This window comes from Larus michahellis, chromosome 2 (genome assembly GCF_964199755.1).
Source record: "Larus michahellis chromosome 2, bLarMic1.1, whole genome shotgun sequence".
NCBI classification, from domain to species: Eukaryota; Metazoa; Chordata; class Aves; order Charadriiformes; family Laridae; genus Larus; species Larus michahellis.
The window spans coordinates 21,611,689-21,639,654 of NC_133897.1; the positions used below are offsets into that span (position 1 = coordinate 21,611,689).

The 27,966-nt window shown below is 36.9% G+C and overlaps 1 protein-coding gene across 5 annotated transcripts in view; it reads left to right on the forward strand.

Annotated features, from left to right (window-relative positions):
- NEBL (nebulette) overlaps positions 1–27,966 on the forward strand; it is a 274,675-nt gene that overhangs the window by 215,655 nt on the left and 31,054 nt on the right. For 3 of the 5 annotated variants that reach the window (XM_074574498.1, XM_074574499.1, XM_074574500.1), the window contains 13 exons: positions 2,992–3,099; positions 4,085–4,195; positions 7,098–7,208; positions 9,454–9,564; positions 10,235–10,345; positions 10,588–10,698; positions 11,207–11,311; positions 14,446–14,538; positions 19,410–19,502; positions 19,895–19,986; positions 22,294–22,387; positions 24,744–24,848; positions 25,973–26,144. In XM_074574498.1, coding sequence (XP_074430599.1) covers positions 2,992–3,099; positions 4,085–4,195; positions 7,098–7,208; positions 9,454–9,564; positions 10,235–10,345; positions 10,588–10,698; positions 11,207–11,311; positions 14,446–14,538; positions 19,410–19,502; positions 19,895–19,986; positions 22,294–22,387; positions 24,744–24,848; positions 25,973–26,144 — 1,417 coding nt within the window. The remainder of the gene's footprint in view (positions 1–2,991; positions 3,100–4,084; positions 4,196–7,097; positions 7,209–9,453; positions 9,565–10,234; positions 10,346–10,587; positions 10,699–11,206; positions 11,312–14,445; positions 14,539–19,409; positions 19,503–19,894; positions 19,987–22,293; positions 22,388–24,743; positions 24,849–25,972; positions 26,145–27,966) is intronic. The other 2 variants (XM_074574501.1, XM_074574502.1) reach the window with 1 other exon arrangement.

Sequence of the window (27,966 nt, forward strand, 5' to 3'; positions counted from 1 at the left end):
TAGCTTTCAGTTCCTGCATTCTTCATGTGCATTTTTGACTACCTAGTTCTAGTTTCTTTCAGTGTAAGGTAAGATTGGCATTTTTTTTGCTGAATAAATGAACACCCTCAGAATGAACTTCATCAATTTGTCATCTTCTATCTAATGAGATGGAAACCTGGACTTTTCCTTAAGACAGATCACTTGTTGCAAAAATTATTTATTTCTATTGCCCAGGAAGGGTTGATTCATATTGTCTATGCCCTCTTCTAAGGACACCATAAATACCAAGTCTCTAATTTTTGCATTGTCCAGATGCTGGTGGATATTTTTTCTTGCTGCAAACAGGAAGAAGAATGCTTTGTCAATCCCTGAGGTCTCCACTAGCTATTTGTCTTCTACAGAAATCCTGTTTTCAAAATCCTTCTCAGATTTGACCCCTCGATGTCATCTCTTTGATTTTAAGGTGGCTTACTCTCCTGCCTTTCTCCATGCTTTTCCAGTACCTTCTTTGTGCTCTCCTCCTTGTCCTTCCACAGCTTGTACCACATCTTTCTTGAAGTCTGCTTCCACTGTATGAAACAGTCTTCCTGACTGTGCATTTAACTGGTTTCCAAATAATGGTTTCCATGCAATTGCATGGTCTGTTGTTTGGTTCCCCCACCACCTCTGAAACATCAAGCTTCTTGCTAATTGCCCAATTTTGCTGTTTTGCTGTAGTGTAGCTTTCTCCCTTGAACTTTTTGCTTCTCTTCATCTTTTGCATAACATAGCTACACCTGCTCTGGTGTGGTACATTGTAACCTTGTATGGTTAATTAAACTTATGAACTAATATGTTTTATTAGACTGGTTTGCTGATTGACCTGGAGTGTAGAAGTGTGTGCAACTTTATGAAGTACATATACTATAATACCAATGCAAAGCTGTTATACAAAGCAGCTTCCATGGCAATAAATTCCATCAGTTAAGAGGAAAGCTTGCTGGTCATGTTTGGACACAAATAGACTCATTCTGACAGGTCGAATTCATCCTATGTTCTTTATTTTGATGAGGAAGAATGCTCACAAGGTGGAACTTTCCCCTCATATGGTATACATGTAATTCTCTTTGGCATGAACTATGGAGACATAAAATTTAAAACTTTGATGTATGTACAACAGCTATTTTTTGTTTTGCGCATTTTAAATCTGTTCCTAATGTAGAGACTTTGAGATACTAATGAACTACAGGCTAAAAAAAAAAACAAGGGAACTTAAATGCATTTCATTTTATGGAACAGGATGAAGACGTAGGACTTAACAGGCTGATTCTAGTGCCTGTACTTAAGTGTAGCAAAAGGTTGTGTCATTTACCTCATTTAATTTTATAAAATTATTTTTTTTTTTTAAATTTGTCCCATTAGTTGGGGAATGGGGTAAAAGTATGAAGCCTGTGTCTGTAGATAGAGATAATTTTCATTTCAACTACAGAAGTGATTTTGTTGTGTGACATTTATAGTTATTTCCACTAGGAGGCAAACCCAGACCATCGTATGTGTTCCTTTGCACTTCAATTGCAAATAATAATGGCTGTTTTCTAGCGAACATAAACATTTGACGTTGGGATGAGCCGGACAAGCATTTTCTCTAAGAACTTACAAAAGTTATTTTTGTATCATATCCTTTTACAATTTCATCACAATTCTTAAATTCAAATTTAACAGTAGAACTTCTCGGTTGGGAGGCCTAAAATATAGTTTCTTTTATGCTGTTTCTCCCATAGTTATTTTAAATGGTATTTAAATTGCAAAACCTTCTAGATTTTGTTTGTGAAAACATTCTTGGGTATTTTTTGGTTCAGTATGAATATGAGAAGTCATTTAAGGAAAGCAAGGGCTTCTATCATTTCACCCCAGGTACAGCTGACCAGATCCATCACAAACAAAATGCAGTTGTTCAAAGCCAGGTATATGCAATCATAAAGACATCTTGCGAAGGGAAAAATTGCAGCATTCTAACAGTGATTAAATCAGGCACAAAACTGCATGACAAACTACAGTTCTGTAGAGTGCGCCTTCACTCCGAAGCACCCCATCAGGAGAGAGGAGAGTTTTTTTGCAGGACCTGAACCTAGTACAGAGGCCTGGCAGGGAAAGACATAAACACTTTTATGAAATGCAGGCATTACTAGTTTTGAAGAGACAAATAAATTAACATATTACTCATTCGAATAAATTAACATATTACTCCTTCTGAATATCATACCTTGATTTGTAGCTATTTGCTTTCCTTTATGGCTTGTGTAGAATATTCGACTGTATCACAGGCTGGATGATTGACCTAAATAATGTGTTTGCCCATCTAAATCAAGAGTGGGAATGAATGAGTTCAGAAGGCTTCTCCAGGTTTCCAAACAAAGTGTATTTGCTTTGTCAGCAAAAAGTTGTATGTTGGTGTCTTAACCCCGTGTCCTTCAATGTGATTTTGCGGCTAGCTTTAAGGCCATGGCTGTTGGTAGCTGTGAGGTGAATGTTGGTGCAAGACCAGACTCTACTGAGGCAGTAGTTTTCCTTTGCGTAGGCACAAACAAAAGTGCGTTTCAGGATGGTGCTTCTGAGCCTGGGATAAAGACCTGTGAGGCTGGCTGTGAAACAGATTTTGTTGTTTAGTAATGTGTTGTTTAATGGAAACATGTCAGGGATCCTATTGAAAAGCTGCCAACTGTTCAGACATAGGTCATTGAGCCAAAATCATGCAATTAGTTGAAGGATTGTGATTGATGGTCCTCACTCCTGCTGTCTTCAAAGTTCACCATTTTAAAGTCTGACATTTTGAAGCAAATGAATAAATGACTCCAGAAAAAATTTCCGTGTCTAGTTGCGCTATTTCTCCAACAGGTTAAATTTGGGAGGAGTCTTCAAAGTCAAAACCTTTAAGGAGTATGGCTACGACAGGATTTGTCTGTCGTCATAGCAAGCAGTCAGATCTCACATTCTTTCAGCTGTTAACAGCATTTATTTTCATTTTCCTAGGTCAAGTACAAAGAGAATTATGAAAAATCTAAAGGGAGATCAATGCTGGAGTTTGTGGATACACCAATGTATCAAGTTTCAAAGGAGGCTCAAAAGATGCAAAGTGAGGTTAGTAAAAACTGTGTGCTTGAACTAGCAAAATTTAGATCAACAGAGAAGTTAACAGACATCTTGTACTCAGGCTAAGAAAATGGATGAAGTAGATTATAAAGGTTTTATAAATTGAGGATATGGTAGACTTAGTATTGAGTAGTTCTCTTTGCTATTCTGTAGCTCCGTTCTTCCTTCAGATTTGTTTTTTTTCAAAAGGCCATTGGTGCTAACGCTAGACAGAGATTATACGTAGAATCATTTAATGGAGAAGAAGCTCAAGAGGTCATCTAGATCAGGGATTACTAACTTTTTTACTTTTTGCCTTTAATTCCATCTTTAATGAGGGGGAGGGTTCTCAGGTGGGAGCGAGTGAAGCTGCAAAGCCCAGTCCGATCCCATGCCTTAACTGAAATATGCCGCTGCCTTTTCAGCCTGGGGAGCTCAGCAAGGGGGAAGGACTGTTCCTAGGCTCCAGAACAGCACTGGCTATCCTAAGCCATGCCATATTTTTCTAACTTTTTATTAAAAACTTCCAATTGTGGAGGTTTTGTTACCTCCCAGACAGCCTAGTCCGGTGCTTCACCATCCATCCTGAGAGAGAGTGTGTTTCCCTGTGTCTCCCTTGCTGCAGTTTGATTCCATTATATTTCCTGTGTGTCATGGAAACCAGATGATTTCATCTTCTTGGTAGAAACTTTTATGTGTTCAAACTATTACCTTGTGTGCCATTTGTCCTCTCTTTTCTCTACCAAGCAAATTGTTTCTTTCATAGATCAGGTTAAACAATCTCTTTGGAAATATCATACGTAGGTAATTTTGTCTAAACTGTGTGTGTCTTGTGTATATAATCTAGGTAATGAAATGAGTAATGAAGTTGCTTACTAATGTGAGAACTAATTTATAGCATGGCTCATTTCTGGGTCTGTTTACAGTGTTCTTTCTGAAATATGCTTGGAAATGCACATGCGTGTGCCACTAATTAATTGTTTTGCTTCAATAGAAAATGTATCGCAAAGATTTTGAAGAAGAGATCAAGGGAAGACCCTCAATGGATTTAGACAAGACCCCAGAGTTCTTGCATATAAAAGAAGTCACTAACCTTCTGAAAGAGGTAGAGGATTTTTGTTTCTTTTTTGTTCTTGTTAAGTTGTAGATGAGCAATAAGCAGCATCACTACAAGCTACTGAGTGCTGAACAACTTACAGTTAACTTGTTAGCTAAATACAAAAGCGACTTCATGAGTAAAAATTGTGGCGTGTCATCTAGTATTCTGAATAGTCCTGTAGTAAGAATCGATAATTTTTGAGGTTTCCTTATGAACGTAAGGAAATGATAAAGCTCAGCACACCTGAACCAGAAAAACAGAGTTAAATGAACTAATCAGATGACTCCATAGAAAATGGATCATTGGCAGAGCATTCCCTCTGAGGGCCTCAGTTTTGGAATTTGATCAGCCCTGGGCTCTAATAGCCCAAATTTGGTGCCCTTCCAGGCATGCTGCAAAAGACATCTGTTTGATAGGGTTTTGGAGAGGGCCTGGAGTTTTCTTCCCTGATAGATGAAGGGGTGGAAAGGAGGATTTCTGTTGGTGTCCAGATGGCGGTTTTTCCTTTTGAGTAATTATTTCAGGTTTACGATACTCTGTTGTGGATATATGGATGCCCTGAGCTGTGTGTAGTCACTTTAAACTAATTTAATTGAAATAATTATCTATCATACATGTTATGGATGAAAAGGAAGAGCAAACTTCTATAATATTGCTGTGATACTACATAATCTGCTTTAAGCAAATTTTGTTAGAAGGTGCGGATTTTTGTATGCTCACTGTTTCTTTAAGATTTGTCCGATGTTCTTCAGTTGCATGTGGCGTTATAAATTAAATAACTTCTTTTTCCCTAACCGAGAATCCTTCTATCTTTAGTATTTTTATATTGTTATGCAAAACTGTTTTCATGTTAAGTTTTGAGTATTGGTTGGTTCTGTACATTAGACTTAGTATTTGATCAAATTTAGAAGTAAATGTATCAAAAAATTTCATAGTTAGAAATATCAGAGCTGCTAGATATCCTCTGTTTGAATTGGGGAGTCAACAATACAATGTTTATATTTATTGTATTAAGAATTGACATTTTTGCTGTGGCCCAGATGAACAAGTTGAGGATACTAGAATTAAAAATCCTTGAACCATGTTCCTTTCCTTGTTCTTGAAACAACTTAAACCAGTCTATGCTAGATTTCATATGGGTAAAGAAAATATTTTCTTTTCAGATATTTGTTTATTATTCATCCTCTAATAAAGAATTTATTCTGATAAGCGTGGCTGTCAGATAGACGAGTCTCAAGCTAGGTCTAGTTTGCGCAGGAGCATTCTGTGCGCACGTGTCTCATGTATGCCTCCTGACTAGGGGAAAATGTAAATGCTTGTATTTCATTGAATTAATCTTGCTGCATGCTGAATGCCCACAGGACTGATTAGTGCATGCATAGTTGCAGATGTGCAATGAATGTTCACCTTTGAAAATTTTGATGTAACTTCCCTCCATAGTCCCACATGCATAAAGATGTTCCGTAATTCTTACCTCCTTAAGTTTTATGACTCATTACTTAGGGAGTAGACCATGCTTATAAGCCAGAGGAGAAGAATATCAGAAAATGAAATGGTATTTTAATGCATAACAGCATGAATTTCAGATAATTTATATCCACATTCAAGAAACATACAGTCCAAAACCAAAGATTACATTGGTCAAATTAATTATTATCTTTCAAGATTCAGCAAAATGATGTATTACTTCATAGTCAAGGATGTACCTCAGTATTTTTGTGGGAAGGTTCATAATAAACTTTAGATAGATACTGCCTGAAACAAGAAGGAGAACTTGGAGTTATTAAAAAATGAATTATTTGTTCAATTACTTTTTTTTTTTTAAAGTGTCAGCTGTGTTCCAGCTTATCCTGTTGCCTTCCCACTGTAGGGAATTCTGCAAATATTTTGCATTTTGTGACAATAAGAACTTTCTTCTCAGGAACCACATTCACAGCTCTTTCAGAAAAGATAGATGAATGTAATAATTCTGAATTAATGGAAGTTGTTTCCTGCTTGTTGTAGGACGTGCTTCTAATGATAAAGAGAAGCTTCTTGAAAAATAACTGGTTTCCTTTTGTTTAAATAGAAAGGTTATACAGAGACAAGGGTGTTCACTATTGTTTATGAAATGTAATACATGATAAGGAGTGTTAATTCATGCCTATATAAGTCCTTCTGAAAAATATTTTCTTTCAATATTTTCTAGTTTCCTTGCTTAAACAAAGCTAACCCAAACCTGGAGATGGGAAAAGCAATTAAATATCCTTACAAAACTTTAACTTCAGTGGGCCTACGTCAGCTTTCTGGGAATTGAGAAGAAAAAGAATGAAATGTCCATGGGCAGGTTCTAGCGTGCTTTTAATTTTATGCTGGAGATTTGAGTACTCTGGAGGCTGCAGTTGCTAAATGTTGATAGATCCTATCAGTGCAGTGTCCGAGGGGTACAGAAGCGATACGGTAGGAATATTGCTTCCACATTACAATTTATCAAGCAGTCATTTTAACAGGTCCTAGTATAGTGTTCAGGGCATCCATCCTGATTGTGATGCCATTAGTGGAACAGGGGTAAAAACTGCAGCACAGCATATATTGGTCTGTAAAAGCAAATGCTACGGCAGTTACAATGTCTGTCGAGAGGCAGCTGAGGCCCCTAAACAATGTGCTAGCGCTGTATAGGAGGACTATTTTTCAAGAGCACAACAGGAAAATACATGACTACGTGAAAACCTTTTCACTTTTTCAACATTGTACCTTTAGATTTCATAATTTCTAATTCTATTTTAACTCTGAAACCTGTACTTCAGCTAATTCATATTTCATAGAAATTTCAAAGAGACCCTTCAGACATTTAATCAGTGGCTTTTCTTTTCAAGATCTTGCACATAATATTAAGTGGAGAAATCTCTCTCTTTCTTTAAATCCTTAGAAAGAGTATAGAAAAGATTTGGAAGAATGGATGAAAGGAAAAGGAATGACAGTGTTTGAAGATACACCAGATTTGATTAGAGTGAAAAACGCAGCTCAGATACTAAATGAGGTATGTTATGCTAGTCAAGGTTATTGATGTCACAGAAAGTTCACTCTTTATGCTATACTCCACTGGAAATATTCCAATTTTTTTTTTTTTTTTTACATAATCTGCAAGGGAATATGTATTAAGACTAAAGCTATTTCTGTTTTGCTTTAAGAATATAGAAAAGCTCTGAAAAAACCCACAATTTATGACAAATATTTCAGATTTTCAGGCAATGGGAATTGTTAGTGGGGTCAGTAGATACAGCATTTAAAACTGGGTTCATTTTTCCGTCTATTTATTTGTTCAGCTAGTATAATTAATGCTGTAATGGAAAAAGAGTTGACTGTTAATGGACTTGTAAAGAAAAGTCAATGAAATAATTTTGAGGTTTTTTTTGAATCACGTACCTGCTATTTGAAAACAAATATTGGTAATGACTGCCAGGCATCCTGGGAAGATCTTTTATCCAAACAAACTAGTCTACTTGTGAAAACCTTTTTCCAAAAGTAGAGTGCTCCTGAAGAAATGAATTTTCTTGAGCTTACGGTTCATCCAATGCAAACGGACAGGTGGAGGCTCCTTCCAGAGTGTATTTTTAGAACTGAACTTTGGTATTAACTATTGGTCTAAGCTGTTCTGGAGGCGACATGGAAGCACATAAGTGTGCGATCTGCTCCCATTGTGAAGGGATGGGAGTGGAAGTGTAAGACTCCTTGATCCATGTACTGTTTCTCAAAGACCATCCTGAGGAACTGACGTGCTCGGGAAGCCTGTGTGTTCAGCAGAGCTGCCAGTTCCACAGCTGGCAAGGCAGCAGCTCCCGTGGATGAGCTTGCACAGGCTGCCTGGGAAGCAGCAGTGGGGCTGGAGGGTGTGAGGGGGGGAAGAGGGAAGGCAAAGCTCATGCTGCACTTCACACGTTCGGGGAGTCATTCTTTCAGAGCAATATATATATTTATTCTATGGATTTGTATATTTTGTATTCATTTGATATGTATATGTATGTTTGCACACATATACACACATAGCCTTAAGAAGCAGAGGGAATGCCATGCATAGGGCCAACCATACCACTGTATGCAAGTGCGGGAATACATATCTGTGACTCCCAGGATTATCTTTTTCTTGGTGTTTTACACAGTAGGAAGCTAGGATGAAACATCTGCTGTTCCACCTTTTTGCAGAGAGGAAGAGAGAGATGATGTCTTCTCACAGATTAAGTTGTACTTTTTGCCAAAAAAATTGTGATTTTGGAAGTAAAGAGTTGTTTTATCACATTTATTTCCACATCAGGGTGAGACAGAGATGGAAGACTGGAAGTCTTTTTGCTCTTGTTCTCGTAACTATGCTATAAGTGATCGGACCATTGCATTGAATAGAAGGATATTTTCCTTCTTCTTCCTAACTAATGTACAACCTAAAAAATGGTTAACAAACAGGAAAAGTAAGAAGAAAACATTTTAATTATATGTATTTTTATTTTGAAAAAAAACCCCAAACCTGTTTTCCACAGGGAGAGATAAACTATAATAGAAAAGAACGTCTAGAAATAGCACTGCCTGAGAATATTTTAATTTTTTATTAAAAAAAAAAGTACAACTATTGTATACAATATTTCAGTATTAGATTTTAATATCATGTGCTTATGAACAAGAAATTTATCCTTGATTGGATAAGCTGAAGATGAAATATTCATTTTCTTTCCTGGTTATTTATAAATTATGTTGTGGGGGGAAAAGCAGCAATCATGGATGAGTACTGCCACTTGCCTAATGGCTGTGGTTCAGGAAAGACCTATTAAATGAATAAATTACAACTTCCTGCTCTGAAAGTTTACTGGAAACAAAGCTGTATGGTATTAGATTTCTAACATGTAGTCTCTTCGTAAATAAAATATTTTCTTAAAAGTAAAATGTGTTTCAATTAGGCTGGCACCAAGTCCCAGCTCATTACACTATGTTCTGCAGAGCTAAACTTCCCCTTTACTTTAGACAATAATTGTAGCAAGCTGTATGGACTGATTTCCCCCATCCTCTGACAAATTAAAAATTCAGTGGTGGAGTTTTGTACATTCAGTGAATATCTGCTCAAGTTTTCCTCCTGTAGTTTATGTGTTTTCCTGACAAAAGCTTGCCAAGACCTGAGGGCTGTGACTCTTAACATGAGATTTTTGATTAACTCTAAACCTTAAATTGGATCTCTTGTGCAAAAATCTGCCTGTAACTCTCTGGCTATTGTGAATATAATGTGAGTTTTATCTTCACAGAAACAATACAAGAAAGACCTGGAAACTGAAATTAAAGGAAAGGGTATGCAAGTTGGTCCAGATACTCCTGAGATAAGACGAGCCAAGAGAGCTTCTGAAATTGCAAGCGTGGTCAGTACCGTACCTGGTGGAAGCTTTCGATTTGACAGAATGTGGCAAATTATTGTCATTGAGAATTCCAGGTGGTGACCAATCTAGGCAGTAGCAATACCACAAATTTCACCAAGTACCTAGTCTGTTGAGCTGCATAAAGTCTAAAAGTTGCAAAATCAGCATATGGGGGAAGGTTAAGACTTCCCAGAACTTTGACCTTTCTGTCATCCTTTGCAGGTGGGTCTTGTTCCTCATGAACCACACCTGGCCTGGGCTGTGGTCAGTAGCTGCAAGCCCTACTGCTTTTAGGTCTAAAAAGCCGCTTGTTATGGCCAAATGATAAACAGAGTTAGAGAGATGCTAAAGCCTTATGACCCCAGTCTTGCAAAGCACAGCTGAGGGAGAAAGTCTCGTCTACATGTCTGTGATTGTGGCTGCCAAAGCTCAAAGACAGTAGATGTGAAAAGCTACGTGAGATTTGAAGTAAGCAGTCTGTTACAAGAATTTTTTAACTGATCGTCAGGTACAGCATAGGTGTCTCATAGATAGATCCTACAAAGCTAACGCTGTTGAATCAAAAGTTATTTGGTATTTTAAGAATGCTGTTCAGTGGAATCACAAATTAAAGTAGGAATGATTTAAGAATTTGGCTGCCAGATGCGAATATTTCCAATGCTATACTTTTCAGAAAGAATACAAGAAAGACTTGGAGAATGAAATTAAAGGAAAGGGAATGGAAGTGGGCATGGATACCCCTGATATACAACGAGCCAAAAAAGCTTCCGAAATTGTAAGCCAGGTGAGTACAGGATGAGCCTCTTAAGATTACTTTGTAAGGAAAACACAATGAGATGTTAAAAACATAAAATCTTCTTGAACAGACTTGGGCTAAAAGGAGTAAGCAGTGCACAATAAAAAAAATTAAAGAAATTGAAGAATTTGTTTTAAAGTTCAACCAGTGCTATCAGAATAGCTTTGAAGACGGCATGTACAAATAACTGTACAATTAGTTATGGGTTTTTTCTTTCTTTGTTTCTTCAGAAAGAATATAAAAAGGATCTGGAGACTGAAATTATAGGAAAAGGGATGCAAGTTGGTCCATATACTCCTGAAATACAGCGGGTCAAAAGGGCTTCAGAAATAGCAAGCCAGGTAGGCATAGTTCAAAGGCTGAGTGTTTTAGTTCTGTGTAACAATGAGTGCTTGACATACATTGCTCAAAATGCTTCTTCTCTAGATCTGTAGAGGCTTTCATACCCATATTAAATTAATTTATATGTAGTAAAAAATCTTACTGCCTGATTCTTACTTGTATTTAGGCCTGTCATGCCGTGTAAATTGAATTTAATTGTTTAGATCTACTTGCAGGTCTTTTTACATTACCTAATGAGAAGGGTATATATATCCTGATAGTGAAGGGAAAATATATAATATATATGAGAATACATTTCTTTTATATATATATATATAATATTTTCAGTAGGGGACACAGTGTCAGGTGTCCCACGCAGACGATGATAACAGTATCATGGAGGACAGAGGTTGAAATAAATACTGTACAAGGATGTTAAGGCTCACCAGCAATAAGCATCTTTTGTTGCAGTTTGGATATTCGGAGCCCAAGAAAGCAGGAGGTAGACATTTTAAAATTATTTTTCAGAAAATGTACAAAGATGAAGCAGAGAAGATGCTCTGTAACTATTCTGCTGTCCCAGACACTCCAGAGATGCAGCGGATAAAAAGTACTCAGAAAAACATTAGTTCAGTGAGTAATAGTGCTTCTCTCTCTACTTGCAACTTTTCAGATATTTTTCAGTTTAAATAGGCTCTCTTGTGCCACAGCATGAAATAGGGAACTTATGAGTAAATGTCCTCTAAACCATTTGCATAATTTTCCTGGCAAAAGCGGTATCCCTCATTTCTTTCAGTAAAAAAAAAATACCCAGCTTTTCTAGGCGTGACACTTGTATTTTGAATTGCTAAACCACTTATACTACCTCGCCAAGCCACAGTTATTTTTAAATGAAGTTTTATTTTTTTCTTTTTCCATGAAACCCCAGGAAGTACTTCATTTAAAAGGACAAAAAAATCTAAGGCTTGTTATTATGGATGTAAGATTTTTCATCTGTTTCCTATCATATGTACAGAACATCAAGATTTGGGTATAAAATGGAAGAGATCAGGTTTCATAAATATGTATGTCTAATGATTTTATATTATACTGGATATTTTTTTTAATTTTATGCTAGATTTAAGTTTCAGTTTATCCCTAAATATAAATTATGAACTTAAGATTTCTAAAGTTGCCTGGTTTGTGATGCATTCATTTCCATTTCCTTTTTGGGCCCATTAATTCTGCTGTTTGTAATTCTAGCTTTGCTTGTAATATAAGAGAGAAGAGAAGAGGAGTAAATACAGCCTCCGGAACGAAAGGCTGTCCAGTTAGTGTCTGTTTTTTATGGCAGACTAAATAATACTAATAAAGCCAGTGATTTGAGAGAAAGGAATATAAGTTACTTAAATATTTTAGTATTAGCTGACACCGATGTGGTTCTTTTGCTTAGAGATATTCTCAGCTTCTCCAACTCCTCACAAGTACAAGGTCAATTAGTTTCTGTCAGAGGTGTTTACCTGCAGCTATTCCATATCACTGCAGCTTCGCTGGGGGGGTAAGAGCCTGTGGGGAGAGGAGAGAAGAAAAGTCTCTGAGACTGCTCTAGGCAACGCTCTCTCCTGTAACCTCTTCCAGACATTACCTGCTCCTTTTCTTCCTTCAGAGGAGAGCAGCTGAAAGCTACATCTTTCTAATAGGAGCTGTTGACAGGCCCACTGGCCCCATTTTTGTTTCTTTTTACCTGTTGCCTCTTGGTTTTGGAATGGCGCTCTACTGCGCGGTGTGACGGTGATTAGCACCGTATCTCATGTCACTGGCATCCTAACATGCTGCTCCGAAACTCCCAGGTAACAGAGGGGATCCAAGCTAGTATCTATTGAGCTACTTTTCCTCCCTTCTCCAGTCTTCGATAACTTTTGATTGAGTCCTCAAACAGGTCAGCGGGTCTGGCAGCGCGGACTCACTAGCAGTTAGATACCAGGCACATAATAACCTTCCACTACTTATGCTTTGACAAGCCTCCGATACATCTGAACCCCTTGCAGACCTATAGGCCAGTCTGAGCTTTCAGTGCTGAGGCTGAAATTACCCTCTTTGTTAGTGTACTAGATAATATGAAATAAAAATATTTTGTCTTTGGGGTTATTTGTATTTACTTTATTTTGTGATGGTCATTTTTCTTTTTCTGAACTGGATCCTCCAAATGTAGGAAAGCAGTTTATAGTTGTGATTGAATTATCATTTTTTTCTTTCTCTAAATTTTAATCTTTCAGCATTCTGTGCAATTTACATTGTAAAGGTAAGTTACTTTTTACTAAGTTAAAATATAGCTGGGAGCAGCCCCAATAGAAAAAAAATAATGACCCCTAATAGGCTTCTGATTTTTGGATTTTGTCTCAAGTACTTTCCTGCCTCAAGGGACAAAAAAAGTGGCTGGCTTTGCAGATAAGATCACCACTGCCTTTGGCAGATGATTTACAATAGGATATTTACTGCAGAGTCATCTTTTTCATCGAAAAGTTCCTAGCTCCAGCATTTTTTACCACTCCCTCCTTGGTAGAGGAGAAAAGTATATTTTAATTCAGTCCACTATGTAAATCTTTCTACATTGTCCTAACATGTTGGTGCAGAAGAATTTTCAAGTTCTTACTCATAAACTGTCTCTGTTCTGACGTGGTAAAATAAAATTCTAAATTGTTAAAGGTTTTCTGGATATTTAAAAAATGAGTTATGGACATAAATAATTCACTTTCTAGAATATTTGGTAGTACTGGTCACCCCAGGTTACAGAGGACTTCAAGGAAGTAGGAGGAATGCATCAAGAATGATGTTTTATTGTTTAAGGTTTATTGAAAGGAAAAAAGTTAAATAAATCTTGGTTTAAGAAAGACAGAAATACTGAATGATAAAGATTTATGTTACAAGCTCCAGGATCAGACTTGTTTTTAGGCTACCAGCCTGGAAATACTTACTGGAATGGCAACAGCTGTGTCACCAAATACTGAAATTCAAATAAAGCTTCTTTAGGAATTTTGCAGCATGAACTGGTGCTCCATTTGGAATTTGCGGAGCGGTTATTTACTGTCTCTTTCAGTAAATCTGAATGATTGATTCTACTGATGCGCTTTGTGTTTTATCCTTCACTGAAAAAATTGAAATAGGAGAATTATATACACAGCATGTGTATCTTTCTCAGAAGTGAGCTTTGTTTTTAGATGTAGTCCTCAGCTTTCTGGCTTGAACCGAGAAATCAAAACATTGCGTGACTTGGATTGTAGCTCTGGCTGTTCTGGTTGTTTTGTCATAAATATGTCAATTTTCTAGTTTGCTAAATTAGAAATAATAATATCTCTTCACTTCTCCGTATTTTAAGATCTGAAGATTAAAAAAACCAATTCAAATATTGCATGTACGTGCATGTTCAAATACGTTGAAATGAGTGAGATTACTTGAGCGTAAAGTTGCATTTGTAAAGGTTTACAGATTATGATCTAAATTTCAATATTATTTCCAAAGGTAAAACTATCATTACAAATACTTACAAATGTTTGAGGTCAGTCTAAAGGATAATAATAGATTATCTGGGTCACAGTTGAAAACAAACAGAACGGTATTATAGTTATTGATAATTGTCCTGATTTATGAAAAATTAAAGTATTTGCTTTCTTAGCAAGATTTATGATCAGACCAATTTGGAACTTGGAAAATTGCCCAGCCCTTTTATGAGAACTTGTACTTGCATTGCGAACAGTCTCATAATTACTTTTTCTTTTGGGGAAACGGAGGTGTTTTATAAGAAGGAAGTAGGAGCTGGCACAGCTGTAAAAGAGACTCCAGAGATTGAAAGAGTAAAGAAAAATCAACAGAATATTAGTTCGGTAAGTGTTATTAACATTAATTATTCTTACGTGAGTAAATGGTGGTCAAATTTTTTTTCCATCTTGTTCACTAAAAATTCTACGTTTTCATATTGCTCATCTCATTCAAATACCACTTCACTGGATTTTGGATATAGAGCTCCATTGTAGCAGAGTTAGAGCTCCACTCTAGTGTAGTTCTTTTGTGTCCAAAAGTAGAGTTTCAAGTTGAAGCATCATGAAAAATAGGAAAAAAATTTAACTAAATATTTGAGGAAAGACTTTTGACTATCAAAAAGTGATAAACAGGAAATGTATTTCCTGATACAACAGCAGTTGTAATTTACAATTTACAAAAATGTACAAAATAGAAAAATCTGTAGAGTTTTCAAGTATTACTCTTCAAGAAGAGGAAAATTATGTCCAGACTCAAGCTATGTGAAAAGGTGGAGGGTTTTGCCTCTTTATATGCTGATTACAAGTTGATCTGTGGATCAATTCTGAATTGATATTGTTTATCTGTGGATGCTCAATGTCTTTGGCATTTTATTGGGCAACTAAAAATAAAGTACCAAAATGAGAATTTTCTAAAAGTAGACCATGCTCTTCTGATAAATACATGGCAAAACTTGGAAAAAAGTGGAAAAGTGACTGCCAAGCAAGAAAACGGTTGTAGCTGCATTGTTCACTCGTTTGGAATTTTTGGTGCAGAGTCCTCTGGGGCCATTTTTATGTTTGCAACCTGACTTTTTTGATTATTAGATGCTTTTTAAAAAATAAACTTTGAAAGTAATACATAGACAAGACACTAGATTGCGTTTAAATATTAGTTGAAATCCAAATCAGGGACTCTGGACATCTATTCTACTAGAATTTCCTGTTTATCGAGTAGTGTTAAATGTGGCATTTCCCAACAAAGTAAGGTCAGGTAGGGAATTTCCATAAAAATTTGAAAAACTCATATTTCCCTTGGAATTTTTCTCTGCTCCATCCATCACTTTTCGTCTTGTCATTTTGAATCACAGTGCAATTTGAAGATTCAGTGCAAGCTACCATGTGTCCTAAATCCCAAGGTAGTGTTTCTGGTTGGGAAACTGTAGGTTTTCTTGATTTGAGGGTGGGTTTTTTTTGTTTTGGTTTGTCTTGGTTTGTTTTGTTTTTTGGTTTGTCTCTCCTCTCCCATGCAATTATGTTTTTGGGTGGGTTTTTTTTAGCCAGATTTGTACTGGTATTCTACAAACAGAGACCTAATCTCTTGTTACCTATTTGTTTTCCAGTTACCACAGGCATTTATTTTGATGTAGTGACCTGCACACACACCTCTGTGTTGTTAGGGGTAGTAGTTAGGGGTAGTCTCACTGTAATGCTTTTTCTCAATACCTTTCAAAGTGAAATGGAAAAATAGGGTACAGTGCTCTTGCTGTTTTAGAAATCCTGAACAGTGGCGAAGAGGGGAAAATGAAAGGTGGATCAGTATGCTAGTAAACACACTTGAACAAAAGCGTATCAAAAGAAACACGAAATGCATTAGTGGTTTAGTGGTATGATGTAAGTAGCATGGCCTTTACCTTGCTAGTCCATGTGTAGAGTTAATGTTTTACAAAGATATTTTACTACATGGAGTGTATTTGAGATTGCTTAAGTCCTGTATAATATCTTTGAAAAGTGTAGAATGCCAAATTTAAAGGCAATGTGCAAGAAAGTTTTAAATTATATGTCAGTAAGAGGGATATTATATTGTGCAGTAAGAGGGAAATTATATTGTCTAATTTACAGGAGTCACAAAGGAAGGGTAAATTACACCAATTTTGACTCCATTACATTGAAACATTTTAGGCATATCTTTGAATTTAGCCAGAAGGACTTAGGACAGCTTTAAAAGTATTTGCTGAGCTAAATGAAACTGGAATGTGAGGCACATCTGCAGTGCAAAACAACCCGGAACACCAAACCAAAATAACACTCACTTTACAACCAAACGGTGCAAAAAAAAGTCCATTGCATCATGTTTTGAAAGTGATCAGATTCTTCCAGATGACATATATTGGAGACAAAGGTCAGAACGGTCTGTTTTCAAATCCTAAAAAACAAGGTGGTGACAGCCAAAGAGGTTGAGCTCATCTCACCTGTTGTGATGATTGGCTTGGAAGAAGCAGCCTCCAAACACAGAAGTTTGAAAGCAAACATCAGACCCATGGACTATAACTGAATCTGAACCGAGAAGCTACAAATAACTAAAGATTTTTAAAAAACTTTTTTATATTGAGGGACAGGCAGGGCTGGACACAGCACTGGGAAGAAGGCTTTTGGGGGAAGATGTGTTTTTGTTTGTGTGCAATCCATGAGGAAACCCCTGTGATATGTCAGTCAACACCACAAAGCTATGGTCTGACTAAAACTCAAGCAATGGACATTTTGAAGCATTTTAAGGACTAGTAGCACTGCCAATTCTTAAGCTTACCTAATAGTCTCTATTAAAAGACCCTTTTTTTCCAGTGGTTTAATACTGCTGCCAGCTCTAAACTCTCTGGACTGAAATTTTCCATTCCTGGTCTGTGTTTTGGGCTGGTTTGGTTTTATTTATTTATTTATAAATTTCAGCCAAAGCATCTTCCAAGTATGAGCTTAGAGAAAAACAAGTTGTTTAGTCTGTGTTAAAAATTTGGCATTCTTGAGAAGTACCATGTCTTTGAGAAAAGAGTTGAAAATTATCCATCTAAGTGACATTTGGTACAGTGGCTTTGGGAAAAAGAGGCCGGCGTGAGGAACTGAAAGTGTAGAAGGGCTTGGTCAAAGTGGACAGGCCAAATGTGGGGAAAGAGGGGAGCATGAGGTTCTCCTGTGCATAGGTGCTGCCTTCCAGAAGACCTGAAACAGAACCCAAGGTCGTTTAGACTCATCACTCGCTTTCTGTCAGCATGTATCTGAGGTACCCTTCGTCAAATATTTTCCCTTTCTTTAATGGTGGTGTTCACGGAGGTAACAAACTACGATTGTTTTCATGGGTTTGGGCAGTCAATCTAAACAAACTACAAGGGGCTTAAGATGAAGGTGCACAAAAAGGAACCTGTACATCATGAGAAACTGGGTCCCCAAGAGGAACCTTTAGGGAGTATTATTAAGGTCACTAAGTCAATACTCAAAAGCAAGAACCTGAATTCAAGTTCCTGTGTCTAGACCTGATGATCCATGGCCAAAGTATATGATTTTATACTTTGCCATGGAGGCGGACCTGCTCTGGTTTTCTGGTTTGCAAACATTCAATGGGAATTCTCATTTGAATGCAGGTGGTGTATAATCTGTTAAACGTCTGTTAAAATTATGTAGCCAGATTAGCTGTTACTTGTCTGTGCTCCCTAGTAAAAATAGTACTTTTCCTTGTCACAATTCCCTTTTTCCTCATTTCACAGCAAAATTAGTGAATTCATGTGTGGCAAAAACTCAGACGCTTTAGCAAGGAGCAACATAGAAATGTTCCTGAAGAAATCAGTAATTCCGTCATCAAAGCAGGGCCTTAGAGCAGTTAAAGAAAAAATACAACAATCATCAGTCATGGGCCGCATGCGAACTACTCACTAAGTAAGGGTCATTGATTATGTGTAATGAATGAGGCAGAATTCTCTTGAGAAAAGCAGCTTTTGGTAATAGATAAAGAAGATTATAAAGCACTTAAAGAGAAAAAGAATTAAGTAGTAGAAAATATATTAAAAGCTAGTTATGGAACATATTTGTACAAGGGGTAAAATTAGGGTTACATTTAAGTTAACTGTGTCATTTTCTGATTTTTGAGTCCTTGATTTTGCAGCCTTAAAATGTATTTAGCAGAAGTTTTGCATGCCACATTAATATAAAACTGTACCAATTGATTCATTATGGTGTTCCCTTGCTCTTAAAGTACTTTTCCTTCCTTGACTCTTGCTAATGAAAAATGTTTCCAACTATTATGTATCACTGCACACACAATTTTGAATGTTTTTGTCAACTTTCCTGGTTTATTACCATAGTAAAGAAAAAGAAAGCATGCCATATCACTGTAAAGAATGGCATGGTCTACAAATATTGTTTATTTTATGGTGGCAAAAGAGATTTGAAGCTGAATGTGCTGAATACTGGACAGGAATTTCGTCACAGACAGTAAGACAAAGACAATGCACAGATTTGTCCAAGATGACTCTTTTGGATAGCATATGGAAAACCAGAAAATATGATGCCTTTCTTTTTAGTACTACATCCACTTAACGTTACAATTCTTTCTCATTAAGTTGAATTGCAGTTTTGGTACATATGGTGTATAATTGAAAAAATTCTAGTTCTATGCATCTTTCAAATTGTGGACTCTACCATATCCAAACATACTGCTGTTTAGAAGAGATTAAGTGTGGCAAAAGCAACAGTAAATATCTGACAGCATCTTCAAAGGCATCATCCATCCAGACATCTGCATTCTGCCTGGTGTGTCTGTGTGTTTTTAGAAAACTTGAATAAGACTTTGAAGTCATCTTTAAGAACACATCTGTGAAATGTTTGGTTTCTGAAATGGACTGGTAGACTCTATAGCAAGATAATAGCAAGCTGAAGTCAATGTGCAGCGTCCCAGTTATGATGAAGATAGCCACAATGCCATCTGATGTATATTCCCACTGTAAGAGTGTTAGGATACTAGGCTTGTTGCATGCACTCTCTGCTGCAAGCTATCAAAAAAGATGCATTGGAGACCATAGCAGCCTCTTTCAGAAATTAAATATAACTGTTCCTTTTCAGGTCAGTAGTGTTGGGAGGTGTGGTCTAGCTGTGCAGTATGCGTAAGGGAGAGACTGCAAAATGTTTATTGTGGTTTTGTGCTTGTCTGTATCATCTTTAATTGGTAATATTTTGCAATATTTATTGTGCAGATTAAATACAAGGAAGAAATTCAGCATGCAACAGCTATTTCTGATCCACCTGAACTAAGGAGAGTTAAGGAAAACCAGAAGTATATTAGCAATGTGTGTCCCATTTTCATTGCTTGCAGACTTCTCTCTGATGTATTACATGTGTTTGTGCCTCAGTAAATACGTCTGTGGAGTTTGTGCTAATTCCTGTTTGCCCACAAAGACTAATTTAATCAATTAATGGTAAAATGATGACTGCTTAGCCTTGCACTTTGATTAACGTCAATGAGAGTGAAGTATTCATGTTGAAGTATCAATTGTCTGTGTCTGAAATAGAACAACTGCCAGAGGGTGAGTACTAAGTATTGTGTGGAAAGAGGGGGGATGTTTATTAAGGAATGGTATTTTCCATCCAAATGCAGTGTTCTCTTTAATGATGTCTAATACACTGTTGTATTTCTGTTACTTGGAAATTTCTGTGTAATATCTTCTGCCGTGTTTGCTAGGTTCAGTACAAAGAACAGCTCTGCAAAGCTACACCTGTGAGTATCACCCCTGAGATCGAAAGAGTCAAGAGGAATCAAGAGAATGTCAGCATGGGAAGTTGCTCTCATTTGATTCTTTGCATAATTTTTGGGTGCAGAGCATGAGTACAAAGTTCTGCCCTCAGAGTCTGCGCCTTTTCTTTAAGTGCGGGCTCAGTAATGGAATTACTTGAAAACCCTGTTTTAGGAAGCAATTGTGAAAAGCCATTGCTTGGTTTGGGCACGTGAAGCATCACATATTCAATTCAAGAAAGGGCTGTGATGTTTTCAAATGTTTTTCTCTGTCTTGGATATTTGCAGGAAATCTTGACAGCTTTATTTTTTTTTAAACGGAATATCTTTTTCCATCTTTTATTTTTTTCTTTGCTTTGTAAAAAATTTGCTACAGTTGTACTCAAACTCCAGCTCTTTTACCCGTCTCTTTTTGGTTCCTCAGTAACCTTCCTATCAGTCTAATGGCTGGCATAGCCATTAGAAAGTAATGTTTTTTGCAGGAGCACAGGGAAGAAGGCAAGGACTTTGGGCTGTCGGGTAATGGTAGGACTAGAGGGTATGGATTAAAACTAGAGATGGGTTGATTCAGATTGGAAGTTAGGAAGAAGTTCTTCACCATGAGGGTGGTGAGGCACTGGAACAGGTTGCCCAGAGAGGTGGTGGATGCCCCATCCCTGGAAGTGTTTAAGGCCAGGCCGGATGGGGCTTTGAGCAGCCTGGTCTAGTGGGAGATGTCCCTGCCCATGGCAGGGGGGTTGGAACTAAGTGATCTTTATGGTCCCTTCCAACCCTAACAATTCTATGTTTCTATAATTCTATGATTCTATGCAGCATGCTGCTGCCTTCCCCCATTGTTGAAGTTGTACCCCGTTAATGAGTCTTTGAGAGACCAGCCGCTCTCCTCACTGCGAACTTCCATCACCAGCTGTAGTTCATGGGGCTACAAATAACTGTAGTGTTTCCCTGGGGTGTTTTCTGCCACATTCCCCAAATTAATCTAGTTACAATTTTCAAGAATACTGTCCCTCTAACTTAAGTGTATGCTATTTCTTCCTGAATTTATGTTGATAGGTCTAGCTCTCCTGAAATGCATGCTGTTCAAACAAACCTGTTTTCCCAAGTGATTCAAGCCAGTCTCTGTAGTTGTTCTACTCACAGCATTGTTTACCTTTCACCAATTTTTGTGTTGTGTAAATTTCATTGGAAAGTTAAAATTCTCTTTTAGGTCACTAAAGCAGTGATCTAAAAGTAGCTTTGTGCAAAGACCTCATAGTAGCTTCATGCAAAGATTCTTTAACTTCGGATGTTTAAGTCTTGAAAAATCATTTTGCATTTACAAATGTCAGTTCGTAAGTTTAATCCATTTCATAGGTTACCATCATTTTTATCTTAATTTTTCAATTGGAATATGTTGATGTGGATAGACCAAAACTGTGTTATGTGGGAAAACAATTGCTTGAACAATACGTACATTGCTGCCGCAGTGCACTGCAGAATTATGAGCATAATGTATCAGCACAGTTATCCTTCTCACACAAAACCAAGAGCTTATTTAAAAAAGGTTTAGAAAAGGTTTTTATGGAAACATTTATTTTACATAAACCTACATGGATTGGCATAAATAACGCAAGAATGTCTAGTTATTTACTAAACGTTTTCCATATCTGACTTCCCAGTATTAGGGGCCAGGGTTAACTTTAGACTGATTGGTCTGTCAATGCCACATCCTATCCTTTATCCGCTTCAGATACTGATCCTGCCTTGCGTGTGCATTTGGTTAACGCGTCGTTGCTACAAGCGTATTTTGTTAAAAAGCAATGGAGGGGATATTCCTGCAGTACATTTAAATAAGTACAGGGTGAAATTTAGGCAGTTTTATTCATTGTCAGTTGCCTGATGTATCTCACCCACTGTGTTTAATAAGCTTCGAATATATAGAATATAAAAGTTAGAACGTGAATAGTATCCTTATGGAATCTCTGTGTCTGGATAAACATACATTTACAGTGGGTATTGCTGAAATTCAGTTTTTCTTGTGCTCTGCCTGACTTTACCACATTATTTGTGGCTTACCCCATTCCAAATATAAGATATATATACAGCCGAGGACCAGTGTGGTAAATGTCAAGATCTTGTGTGCCTATGTGTGTATATATCCACACAAATGCATTAGTAAGAAGACTATACAGAAAGAATTCAAGGTTATGCTTCAAAAATAAAGTTTTATAAGCTTTAATAAACTTCAAATGCATTTTAGCTTTTCAGTTGTTTCCTGGATGACCTTTTAAATCATACATTTTAATGTAAAACAACGTGATACTGCTTTAGCTGAAATAGTATGTACCATTTTATTCTCTTAAATAATAGGTTCACTACAGAGAGCAGCCTGGCAAAGCTACTGCTGTGAGTGTCACTCCTGAGATAGAGAGAGTCAAGAAGAATCAAGACAATATCAGCTCGGCAAGTTGTTTGAATCTTTTTGTCATTTAGATTTTCAGTCATTGTAGGAATATAACAAGGATGTGCTTTTCCATTTAGATTTGATGTGTCAAATGAATCCAACTGCATCATCCACTGAATAGATTTTTTTAATTTTTATTCTTTGAGTACATGCACTGCGCATACGGGCAACAAAAATATTTAGACTTGCCTGATTATTCTTGCAAAAAAAGTAAGAGGTTGTGTTGGTGCCAGTATTTTTCAAGAAGAGAGTCAGTAGAGGTCAGCCATTCTTTCAAGAATCTTTGTCCCTTGTTACCAAGTTTTAGTTGCTAGATTGCAGGAATAAATTACAGTAAAGGACAAAGGAAATGAAAATTTAACTTTAGTGCAAATTTCATTTTTTTAATGATTCAAAGCATGGAAGCATATAGTCATCCATTCCACTCTGCAACATGCCACCTATATTAGAACTGAGTAGTCCTAAATAGAACCTGTTACTAAATGCTAAAGAGTAAAATACTATCTTTTTCTTGGCTTTTATGATAATGCTTACTTTTTTTGTTATTTTTTAATTTTTAATTGCCACTACAGTAGTTTAAGAAGCAGCAGACAGTTCCAATAAGGAGCAAAGAAGAAGTCAAAACAGCGTGACAAAACAAAGGACCAGACTAGTTACATTACAGTCTGCGTCCTCAGCACCGAAACAACATCAGTGACGAAGCCCCTGCAGGTGGTAAATAGAGCAGGTTTCATGCGGAACCACCGTTCCAAGGTGGCAGAAAAGAATTAGTAGTAGTGAACACTTTAGAACTGAGTGTAAGAGTGAAAAGTAAATAAGGTTGGATTTGTCAGAGGATTTGTCTAAGGACAAAGGAACAGACTCTTACCTTGTAACTACATGTCTTAAGTATGTTCTTAAAATGTTCATGCATATTTACCAAAGTCGGTTAGTTTTGAGGCGTATAGTTGAGAGTAAGACGAAAACTTCCCAACAATTCTAGACTTTAAATAATTTTTTTTCTGAAAATTAATCTTTTTTTCCTGAGTGACTCCTTGCTTTGTTTCTCAAGATTTACAGGGATAAATACTCCTCTGTGTTAATAAGCGGTAGATGAAAACCAAACTACATTGGCTGTAAATATTCTGTCCAGAAAATGCCCTATGTATAGCATATGTACCTGAATATATTGGCTAAGAAAATTTATTATTTAATAAAGAAGGGTTTGAAGAATATGCAGTACCATATAATTCTGTTTCTCTGTACATCACTTCAAATTTACCTATGAAACATAGACACCAAGACTCATATCTTCATAGGTATGTTGTTCTTAGCTAATATGTAATTTTAAGGAGTTTTAGACAATTTCAGTATTTGGTTTCTCACGTCACAAATGCGTGTTGAAATAGATTTGCGCAACTGATTTGAGAGGTAATACTTTGAGTGTGAATATATAGGTAAGTCTAAAATATTTACTAACACTCAGTGCACAGTTTACAATGCAATGTAGGAGCTAAGAGACTCCATTAGTAGAAGAATTCAACCAGCCAGAAGAAACTGTAAGAGTACTCACTCTAGAACCAACAAGTAGGACAAACTACTTTTACTGGTGTACAATTTTGAGTGTGGGGTGTTGGTTTGTTTTTTTTTGCCTTTTGTTTTTTAAACAGATAATTAACCTTGCATCTTTACATGTAAAACACCACAAAAGAAGCTAATTAGAAGAAGTGTGACATAGGAGGTTCGGTTCTTACTGATGCACAAAACAAAAAAGGGCCCAGATGTTCTCTTTGAAAACAGCATATTCAGATTTTTCCCAGACATGTTGTTTTTGTGCTGCTACCAAAGACCAAGCTACTGAACAGGAGTAAGAAGGCTGCCAAAGGACTAATCCGCTGTAAGAGTTGAATTCCCTGGGGACTCAGGGTTTCTCAGCTAATCCCCACCTGGAAGCAGACTGAGGACAGAATCTGGATCTGTCTGGGTAATAAGAAGGTAGCAGCTTATCATTAGCCATACAAATATGTTTTAAAAATGTCCAAGTCACAGTGGTGTGTTCTTATTAATTGTCTTATTTTTCAGTTGATAAATGACGTATTTCATTTATGTTATTTAAACAGTCAAGAGTTTCAGCTTTCAGGTAAATACTATTTTTTTGAGTGATTGATGGAAGAAACATGCCCTTTAGCCTTACCAATATACTAGCTTATCTGTATCCTCCCTCTGAAATACTTTACTAGAAAATGAGTGTAAAGAAGGAAACAAGAAAAACATCGGAAATTGTGATTTGGAAAGGATACCGTTGCGTGGTGTGAGTCTCACCATCCTTTCTACTGTAAACAAAAACTCACGTGTGCTGTTGTTGCTGTTTTGCAGGTCAAGTACAGCAGTGATCAGAGGCAGATGAAAGGTAGACGTAGTGTGCTTCTAGACACACCTGAGCTAAGGCATGTCAAAGAAACACAAAACAACATCTCAATGGTAGGGTACTTTCTTCCTATAACTAGAGTGTACTAAAGAATGGCACTTGACTTCCACTGGATTTTGCCGTCCATTAATATAGGTAACTAATGAAACTCTCTGCTCGAGTATGGAAGGAATATTTTCTTCTTACGCCTGTCGAGGGAGTGTTTGCTAACTGCATATGACTGTAATGAACATTTTCAAAATACTAATAAACAGTTTTCTAACAGTTAAATGTCTGTTCTTTTGTTTCATTGTTTTTTTTCTTTAAAAAAGTACACACCTCATTTGAGCATCACACAATTTGACTGGATTAGGTGACACACTTCACCTTGTGCCTGTGCACGTTCCTGGTTTCTGCGTGACTATTGTTCTTGGAATGAGTTGTTTTGTGTGCATTTGCCTGTGTGAGAATGTTTGTCAATTTAATTCTTTGATGATTCAGACAATTAAAAAAGTGAATATGCGTAATCAGGGGTACTACCTTTGTAACTCTTACTAATATTGGTTTTGTTCCAACACTTGGTTTTGTAACACTTTCTACCCTAACGTTCTTGGTTTTAATTTATTCTTCTTTTTATTTTTTGGAAAGCAGCCTGCTCTAGAATAACTGCAATTCTTTCTAAAAACCTATCTTTAAAGACAGCTGGTATATGATAAAACAAAAGAGAAAAAAAGTACCTTTTGTATGAAACTGTATAATCAAAATTCTCAGTGAACGAAAATACTAGGGTTCTTTAGAACTATTACTGCTGGAACATTTTTTACTGACAGATGTGGTTGTCTACATCAGTAGAGAGCTATCCTATCTTGGAGAAGAAGAGACCAGATGACCTCCTGAGGGCCTTTCCTGTCCTCTGTGACTGTAAGATGATGCTTTGCTGCTTGAGTTAACGCCTAATTCAGCAGCAATGGAAAACAAATGGAAAAATGATAAAAAAAATCAGGAAATCAAATTAGGGAGATAGAAAAGACTTGGCCTGCCATCCAGCCTATCTCATGTGTGTAACAATTCTATTATGGTGCAAACCCTAAAGAATATAAGTGCCTCATAAAGCAAATATGTGTGCATTCCCGCATAGAATAACCATTTGCTGTCAATTGCAGCTTGGGGAAAAATTTAATTCTTCTTGTTTTCCTAGGTAAAATACCATGAAGATTTTGAGAAGACAAAGGGCAGAGGCTTCACCCCAGTGGTAGATGATCCTGTAACAGAGCGCGTGCGGAAAAACACCCAAATTGTGAGTGATGCAGCGTATAAAGGTGTGCATCCACATATCGTTGAAATGGATAGAAGACCTGGAATAATTGTTGGTAAGTTGTTAAATTCTGTTGCTGTTGAAAACATTGTGGGGAAGGTGAAAGCCTCTGCTTGTGTTCTCCATTGTAATCAAGAAAAAGTACTCCAGATTTCATTTTCACTCTTTTCTCAGCATGAAACTTGCGTTGAACTACTGGTTCAAGGCCAGATTCTAGCGAAGTAATAATGGGAATGAATGGGAGATATGTTACCGTTTGCTCTGTAATTTCATTTTTTTTTTTAAATATGGGTAGTTGTTGCTATTACTTTAAGTTTGAATTTTGACTCATCAAGATAGTCCAAAATATCTGCAATAATCTTCATTTTGCACAGAAGAGAGATGATGAAAGCTGTGATTCTCCAAGATTTCAATGTTTAAATGTGGCAGACCAGTTTGAGATCTCATCTTCTGTTAGTCAGCAATTTCTCTACTTACCTCTTGTTTTAGGATTTCACACAGCTTTCAAAATATCTCAAGCTCAATGTCAAGTAATTCATCAATAACTCATTAGACCTCTGGTAAGCCAAACACCGGTGTTCAGAAGCGATGTTCTAAAACATGGTCCAAGATAAAACCAGGTGTTCACGGGGTAGAATACAGATTGGTTTTGTATGTAGAGACAGAGTATTGCATTAAGATGTCATTTGGGGTATTCATAATAAATGCCAGTTCAAAATCAAAATGGGTATTTGAAATTTCTTAAAAGCTATCAAGTCTGCTATGGCAAAGGAAATGGTAACCTGACACTTTTTATTTTTTTCTCCTTTTTTTTCCTTTGGTGTGCCCTTTTTTTCTGTGCTTTACAACAGTGTAGACCCCTACATATGGAAAAACATGCTGAGATAGTACTCTAAAATCCTTCATACGTAGTAATAATAGCAAGGGTTGACTTTAAGTCTGCCTCTCAAAAATCAGAGAAATTGCAGGTCAAATGGACTAATCAGTGGGTCACATAGCCCATCTTCCCGCCTAAGGCAGGGCTAACTGTATCGCTATCATTCCTGGCAGATGCTTCTTCAGTCTTTTTCTTGAAGTCTCCAAATGAGTCTCCACCACATAAAGAGGTGTATTTATTTCCTTTTGTGTCGCCACCTTTTCATGACTGTAGCTACAGCCTTATGTCAGAAGGAGTTTCTCAGAAGTGAGTGTTTAGAGAGCTCTGCCTGCGGAAGATACTGATGCTTTTAAGACCATGCAAGTCTCCGAGGGTCACGCATTCTGGATCCAGGGCAACAACTTGTTCAGGAAATCATTGTCTGTAGAGACCCAAGCACCACCCATAGCTAGAAGTGGTGCAGCCAAAAAGAGAGAGAGAAAAGCTCCTGCAAAATTGCAGTTTAATATAGAGTTTGCAATATGCTGTTTAGTGCACACTTCAAACCTCCTACTCTGTACTGCATTGCATGTCTGCTGTAGCCCTGCGCAAGAATCATGTGTGCAATCCCGTGTTCAATAACTGAAGGCATGCTAGCACAAACAGATTGGTTCTTAAACAGAACATCCCTGAGATAAATTCTTGAGCTGTAAGTAACCAAGATATTAGTACTGTTTATCACCTTAAAATACTCCAGTATCAAAACACACAGGAATTCTTAACTCCCCATGCCCACCAAACAGCAAAAGATAGTGCAGCTATTTAAAGCAAAGAGGCCATGACAAACCTGTCAGCCTAATATCCAGTGATATTTCAGATAACGCTTTTTCACAGTGAACTGCAATTATAATATCTGCTTGTTTAAAAAGAAGCAGTGAGCTCCCTGCTCATGGAATGTCCTTGGCAGCTAGAAAAAAAAAAAAATTGCAGACTGAAAAAAACAACTATGAGTCTCTTGAGT